The sequence below is a fragment of the Charadrius vociferus genome, unplaced genomic scaffold (assembly GCF_000708025.1).
Source record: "Charadrius vociferus isolate BGI_N301 unplaced genomic scaffold, ASM70802v2 scaffold616, whole genome shotgun sequence".
Taxonomy (NCBI): Eukaryota; Metazoa; Chordata; class Aves; order Charadriiformes; family Charadriidae; genus Charadrius; species Charadrius vociferus.
This window is the reverse complement of record NW_009648690.1, coordinates 220,583-226,416: the sequence shown is the minus strand read 5'-3', so window position 1 is coordinate 226,416 and position 5,834 is coordinate 220,583. Positions and strand designations below refer to the sequence as shown.

Here is a 5,834-nt window from a genome sequence, read left to right as displayed (position 1 = left end):
CCGCCTGCTCCTGCCCCGGCGAAGCCGCCCTCCTCAGCCAGCGCAGCGGGAGCAGGAGGGAAAGCCCAGGGGAGAGGGAGAAGTGCCGTTTTCCTGCCAGAGCACCCCGAGTAGTTTCTGTGCCAGAGGCCAGACTCTGTTCACAGGCTCTCGCTCCAGAGCCGAGCCGTGGGAACGCACTGGTGGAGAAAACAGCCCGGTCTCATCCACACTCCCCTTTCCCATCCCACCCTGGTGTCCCCGCACCAGCCCCATCGCCGGCAGGCGCGGAGCCTTCACCCCGTGCTATGCGGATGAGCGTTGCCCACAGGGTGCCGCCCGCGTTGGGGTGCTGCCTTCCTCACCCGTGGACCCCCAGTCGATGCTCCGAGAGCAGCAGCTCTGGGAGAAGTTTTCCCATGGCTCTACCCGGTCCCTGCAGCAAATCCCTTCCCGGGGCATCACACATCCAGCTGTGCCCCCCCACCAACCCCCCAAAAAGAGCTCAGTGCCGGGCTGGACGCCGGCTCCCCATCCCAGCATTCTCAGACACCGGCTCCAGTGCAGCAGCGGCCGGCACTGGGGACACCGCGCGGGGCTCCGGAGCCTTTCTGCAGGGAAAGCAAAGCGGTTTTTTTTTCACGGGTTTGGGTAAGTAAAGCCGACCGCAGGCTCTGAGGCAGCGCAGGCTGCCCTGCTGATGCTGCAGGAATTAAAACAAGAGCGGCGTGTCACACGACAGTGAAATATTGGATGGTGACGGCCGGGCCTGGTGCAGCCGGAGCGCTCTGTTAGGATACGGCTTTCAGTGTCATCGCTGCAGCGATGCGTCAGCGGGGCTTTGGATATTTCGTATTCGGTGGGCGGTGGAGGAGTTATTTGTGAGGAAAGCCGGGGAGGCGGCGGGGAGGGGGGTGCGTTGAGCCCCCTGCCCATCGTGGGAGCTGAGGTTCACATCCCCCCCATCACTCACCCTCGGCGGAGCCAGCCCCAGACCTGCCAGCGGCCGCCTTCGCTCCGGTCCTGTCCCCGCGAGCCCTGCCGCCAGCGCCCCGACTGACGATGGAGCGGGGGGAGTGTGGGAGGTGATGCCTATTTCCAGTCACACACCCATGGTTGTCTCCAGCAGGAGCCCCCAGCTGGGAGCATCTCCTCTGCGCTGGTTTAATGTGAAAAATACTAAAAAAGCCCATCTTTCTGTGCCCAGGGCAGCTTTGTCCTGGTGAACCCCTCCCAGGCAGTGGCGTTTCTGGCAGCTCAGGGCTGTGCAAGGGGGGCTGCGATCTGAAATACCCCATTCCCCCCCGCTTTGCACCCAGGGACTGTCCCAGGCTGGGGATCACGGGGCTGCAGGTAAGGAGCGAGGGGCACGACGGGGCTGCCACCGACATCCCAAAGGCCACCAAGGTGGGATGCTGCAGGGCAGGAGGACAAGGTGGCTGCCGGGGGGTGTCAGGGTACCCCACGGCCGCCCTGCCGCAGCTCACCCCGGGGGAAAGGGCAGGAGGGTAAAACGTGCCGCCTCGGTGGAGCGAGCAGGGGAGGGAGCCACAGCCACTGCCCAACGCTCCCAGTAAAACCAGCAAAATAAAACCTTCGGCTGGTTCGTTGCTGACTAATAAACAGCAGCGCTGTTGCCGCTGCGAGTAACAAAGTTTTCCTTCCCGGCCACTTGATTTTAGTGGGAACTTGACCTCATATTGGAAAAGCCTCGCAGGGCTGCTGGCGGCGTAATGAGAAATCTCTCCCGGTTATTGCAGTGAATAGGCTGATGCTGCAAGTGCTGGAGTGGCTCCGCTGCTACTTCACACGCAGACTGTCCCCGGGCAAGTGAGATTAATTACAGCTCCCGCCTGCCCGGCCGGAGCAGCAGGAACAGATTTATCGCAGATCGGAGGTGGTGGGAAGCAGAGACCTGCGTGTCCCGTAGAGCTCCCCAGTGTGCCAGGAGCACAGATCCGGCCCCGCGCTGCTCGGAGCAGGGCTGGGACTGGTCACTTTGCTGCGGGGCTGCGCATGCGACGGTGCTGCCTCTGCGGGGGCTGTCATCGGCGGTGGGGCTGTCACCGGGGGTGTTTGCAGCGGGTCGCTCTTGCAAGAGACCACCAATCCCACCACCCCAAAGCCCATGAGAAGCCAACTCCCCCTCCTCGCCACTGGCACCCCCCGCCCCATGCAGACGAGGAGCCCCAGCGAGGCCGAGGGGCTCCGCTGCTCTCCCGAGCCCCCGCGGGAGGCATCCTCGCCGTCCCCACTCCCTCGGCCCTCGGGGTTGATGCCTGTGGCGCCTGGTGCTGTGGAGGGGCTGAGCATCACCCTGACCACGCTTCCAACTGTGCCCGCCTCGGACCCAGCCTGGCTCCTGGCGCTGGGATGGCCAGTGCCCCCCTGGTGCTTGATAGCCAAACCCGGTTCTGATGAGCTGGGAGAGGCTGGGTTTGGACCTGGAGCCTTCCTGTCGCATTTCTACAGCTCCTCATAATCAGCACCAACGCTGCCTTGGACTTCTTTAAATTAACTATCTCCTAATGAACTGCACTGGTCTCTGGAGGGCTCCCTGACTCTGTTCTGATGGGAAGAGCCTTGTCTTTGATGGAGACTCCGTGGAGAGGTCTCTTCCCTCCCAGACCCGCACAAACGCCGGCAGCCTCGTGGGCAGTCGCGCAGCCTGCGATCCCCAGCCAGCTCCATCCCAGAGAGCTCCCAGGCTCCAGATCCGTGCCGCTGCTTTAGGTCAGGGCTCGACCCTCCTGTCTCTGGGGGTTGTTTCAGCCCTTGCTGGGAATGAGCTGCTTTCAAACCGCTCAGGGAGAGTCTCCATCCTCGCTGCCGCTGCTGCACTGGCCGCACGTCCTGCCCAGGGCTGCTCGAAGGGGGAATCGCCAGCAAGGCACGAGCAAAGGGCACAGCAGACCCCCAAACTGCCCTTCCCACCACTAGGTCTGAAACGGGAGCTGCCACTTCCCGAGCCAAGGACACCTCTGCCCTTCCCTGCCCACCTCGCACCCATGTCTCCTGCCGGATTTCAGCCCACTCCCCGCTTGCTCCAGGACGCGGACTGCAAAAAGCCAAGGCAGGAGGACAGCCAGGCTCCAGCTGAGATTCGGGGGAACCAACCTCAAGCTGCGTCCTGACCAGAAGGAGATGAGTGCTGCAAAGCCTGGGCGTCCCATCCCATCCCATCCCATCCCATCTCATCCCATCCCATCCCCATCCCCATCCCATCCCATCCCATCCCATCCCACCCCACCCCACGCGGCCAGGAGGGAAGGGGTGGGGGATTGTACATATGTGTATATACTGGACATGCCAGCAAAGGGGTTTATTATACTGACACTCTGCAGCCCGTGTTTTGCTGCGGCTGCTGGAGCAGCCCCTCCCCGTGCACGCAGAAGCGAGTCGGACCCAGCCCTGCGGGGGTCCCTCGGGTCCTCCTCGCCCTCCCTGTGTGCCATGGGGCTGGTGGCACCGTGCGTGAGCCGAGAGGGGCTGCAGAGGTTGCTCCCACATTGACCAGCAACTTCTGCAGGGCAAGGGAAGACAAGCTTTAGTCTCCACTAAACGCAAGAGCCTTTCCCTGCCAAGCCGGGGCTGTAGCGATCTGGGGGTCGTGTCCCCCTCCAGCAGCACAGCACCGCACCGCGCTGCCCACCTCCTGTATATACTCTCCTCTGTATCTATAGCTGTGCTCTGTATAGTGTGTGTGGGTCTGCTGTACGACACATGGTGACTGGAACGCGCCCGAGAGCGTTTCTCTGCTTTAAGTCTTGCTTTCCTCCATAGCAATTGTTTCTCGGTGTCTCGGGGTGGAAATAAGCCTTCCTGTGGCGAAGGCTCCCGACCGCCACGGTTTGTGCCACGGGGAGGGAGTCACGGATGGGGTGGGAGGGAAGTAAAAGAGTTTTCCTACAGTTTCTGACTCTGTGTGTGTGTCAGAGCTGGGTGGGAGCAGCGTGGTATAACCCAGGCTTGGATTCTTCCCTGGGAGGAGAAGAGGCACCAGCCCTGGAGTCCCACCAAGGGGACAACTCGCGCTCAGTCCCTCTCCCAAAACCAGTTCTTCCCGATGGTGAGCAACACACATGTGTCTCCACCTGCAGGGTGGTCTCAGCTTTGGAAGGTCTACGCAGCAGGAGAGCTGCGTTTGCCCCAAAACCCCGCAAGGTCGCTCCCTGGTCAGCACAAACTCAAGACACTGAAGTACAGGCACGTCTGTGCCAGCACCAGCCCCTCAACTGGCCGGGTCACTGATGACGCACGACCACAAACAGCTCTTCGATACAAGGGGGAGCAGAAACTCAGTCTGAACAGCCGGACAGGAGAAGCCCAGCAACACCTCTGGGCTGGGTTTGATGAGATCAGGGCATGTAAAGTGGCATCACTGGAGGTTTAACCTGCTGGAGAAACCAGAACCAGGAGGGGGTGTGCCCGCACGGGGGGGAGTGTGCTTAGAGAAGAGGTACATTACCGGGGAGACACACCAATGTAAAGAAATAGGCTCTGCTATGAATGAAAGGTCTGGCTGTGCAGGCTGGCTTTGCCATCAACAGCTCCCATGCAAATAAACCCCTTCGCTCCAAAACACTTATGATTTTTTTTCTTTCCCCGCCCTCAATTTTATGGGATTTGAATACAGTCTCTACCAGCAAAGCCCCAACAGCCTCCCAAGACCACTCACGCTCGTTACACCAGCATCTCTGGTGGAGCTGGATGCTCTCCTGCCCGGCGGAGGCAGCCCTGCCCCTGGAGATCTGCCTCTCGCGGGGGAGCAGCAGATAGCTGGGGCAGGATTTTCCTCTGGGAACAAGCGTTTGTAAGAAAGCAATTACCACACTTGTTGCTACACTGCGTTGTGGAGGGCTGAGGCAGCATGAGGTGCTAAACAGGTACGTGTGCTCCAGGGAGTTCTTCTGGTCAGATTTATATATAACTATATGTACGCACAAATACGTACGCAGAGAGATGGCTCCAGGTCTCTGTCAGAAAGATTAAGTCTTCATACGAAGGCTGATAGGAGAAAGGCAGTAACTGCCCAGGGAAGGTTTTGCAAACAAAAAGCAGAGCGTGCTGATTTCATTCTGCCTCCACAGGCTGAAAATATGCGGGATGATGGAAAGTGTAGGTATTGCAAGGTGGAGTTAGATAAAAAAGAGAGAGGGAGAAATAAAACACTATTCAGAGCGGCCTTTGTGTTTCCAGCGGGTACATTCCAGCTGTGCCCCCCCAGACACACTTCCACTCAGCATGATTTTGCCAAACCTGAGCAGGAGGAGCACTTGTGGTTTTTTTTTTTATTAAAACCACACCAGATGGGGCTGGCGGTGTTTTGCTGAAAGCATTTTGGGGGAAAATCTTGGTGCGCAGAGCAGGGCTGTTGGAGGGGTCCTCAGCACACCCCCAGCTGCAGCCTCACCGTACCCCTGTTTGAACAGAGCTCTCCTGTTGCAGATGAAATATTTGACATGGTTATGACTTAGCAGCAATTCAAGGTTTATTAATGGTTTGAGGTGGATCAAAAGGTTGAATTTTAGCAGCACTTACTCATTAACCAATTTAAGGATTAACAAGGTGATTCAGTAGAATATGTTATAATTAAAACAGTGACTTAATTACAGATTCGAGAATGACAAGTCACACTAACTTACTACCGGGAGTCCTAAATCAAAATGTATGTATGTACATATGTATAAACACAAAACATCCAAACACACACCATCCAAGGAGTCACACACATGCAGACAGGCAGAAATATTTGGATGCAGTGAAAGATATAGACACCCACACTCCTGATGTGGATATTCAAACAGGTGGACAGGTAGAGGAGGAGGGAAGAGGCTCGCCGGTAGTTAAAATTT

General features: G+C 58.2%; 1 protein-coding gene across 1 annotated transcript in view; it reads left to right on the top strand.

Moving 5' to 3' along the window:
* The first annotated feature begins 2,152 nt into the window (after positions 1 to 2,152).
* Positions 2,153 to 5,834, top strand: part of COG1 (component of oligomeric golgi complex 1) — a 14,289-nt gene continuing 10,607 nt past the window's right edge. Inside the window, exon 1 of the mRNA XM_009886546.1 lies at positions 2,153 to 2,415. Within this exon, the coding sequence (XP_009884848.1) occupies positions 2,153 to 2,415 (263 nt within the window). The remainder of the gene's footprint in view (positions 2,416 to 5,834) is intronic.